The following is a 1,390-nucleotide window of genomic DNA, read 5'->3' as shown; positions in this document are numbered from 1 at the left end:
CATTAGTTTATATTAAAAAATAACAATGTTAATCCATTCAATTCCGTTTACACAATCAGTGTCTCTATGAATCTAGTTCAGCATTACATATTTCGATGAAGGTGAAACGAAAGTTACCACATCTGTCATCTGCGAGTTACTTCCAACCTGCGATCCATAAAAGTTCAGCGTGACATTTCTCGGCATCTCCGGATGCATCATGTTGTCCGTCCCCTCAGGTGCACTGGCAAATTCTTCAACGCCAATGGAGGCCAAAAAATCAAAGTCCAGAATCAAATTTTCATCGCTTGCTGGGTTGCTTGTTTCGGTGTTGGTGGTGTAAGCCACTGCAGTGTCCGGTGGCCATTTGCTCATGCTTGCTGGGTTGCTTTGTCCCGTGACTGTCTGAGCTACTGGAATGTTTGCTATAAAGTTTTCATAGCTTGCTGGATCGCTATGTCCAGTGTTTGTGTATGCTACAGTGCTGCTTACTGCAGAGTTGGCAAAGCTTACTGAATTGTTTGATCCAGGATTGCCAACAAATTGTAAGCTGTTTGAAACGGCATTACACAGGACTGGCACCTGATTCCACATAACGTTGTCACCAACACTTGATAAGTCTCCAGATGTGATTGATATGGGGCTGAAGTAGTCCTGGGTAGGATTATTTGACCCAGGGTTGCTACCAATTTCAGTGTCTCCAGATGTGTTTGACATGGGGCTGAAGCACTCCTGGGTAGAAGGATCATTTGACCCAGGGTTGCTACTGAATCCAGTGTCTCCAGATTCATTTGACCGAGGATTTGCGTAAGCTTGGGCATGGGAGCCAGGGCTGGGCCACTGAGACATTGTATGAAGTAGGCAGCTGGTGGACAATCTTCGGATATCTGTGAATATATAAATGTTGATCATCTCAATTGCCAGAAAGAGCACTAATCATATGCTGGTATTTAGCCATTTTCCTTAATAGCAATTTATGAACAATTTATTGCTTGTTTTTTAACAGTACACAAATCAGAATACAGCAATCGACACTAACAGTTGTCCGATTGCCCGGGGCAAGTAAAAGTCTATGTCGGACAAGTCATTCTCTTGGCTAGTTGCCTGATCAGAAAACTGAAAAATTCTAGTTGTTTAATATTGCTAACATAATTTGAGTCAGGCGCGATCGCACGACATTCTCACGTTGTATTTTCAATGGTCGCTGAAAAAAGCAGCCCACGACACCCGTGTGTCAGGAAAAATCTAAATTGGAAAAGTAAAAATTGCTTCTTGTTGCCCGACAGGACAACCAGATCTGAAAATAAGCGGAAAGGGCCCTAGTGCCTGCGGACCAATCACGTTTGGCTACGGCCTGGGTATCGGCCTGTACTAGTATAGGATATCTTTGGAGTGTGCAAAAAAACATGGC

At 43.5% G+C, this 1,390-nt stretch overlaps 1 protein-coding gene across 1 annotated transcript; it reads right to left on the bottom strand.

Annotated features, from left to right (window-relative positions):
• Positions 1 to 72: 72 nt before the first annotated feature.
• Positions 73 to 870, bottom strand: LOC106817479. The gene is made up of 2 exons (XM_014822144.1): positions 686 to 870; positions 73 to 607 (listed from the first exon to the last, which is right to left on the bottom strand). Exons 1-2 carry the CDS (start codon positions 826 to 828, stop codon positions 73 to 75), a joined length of 678 nt encoding a protein of 225 aa, XP_014677630.1. The 5' UTR covers positions 829 to 870.
• Between the last annotated feature and the right edge of the window lie 520 nt (positions 871 to 1,390).

The sequence above is a fragment of the Priapulus caudatus genome, unplaced genomic scaffold (genome assembly GCF_000485595.1).
Source record: "Priapulus caudatus unplaced genomic scaffold, Priapulus_caudatus-5.0.1 Scaffold1741, whole genome shotgun sequence".
NCBI lineage: Eukaryota > Metazoa > Priapulida > Priapulimorpha > Priapulimorphida > Priapulidae > Priapulus > Priapulus caudatus.
Note: the sequence above shows the minus strand (reverse complement) of the source record. Positions and strands in the feature narration are given on the sequence as shown.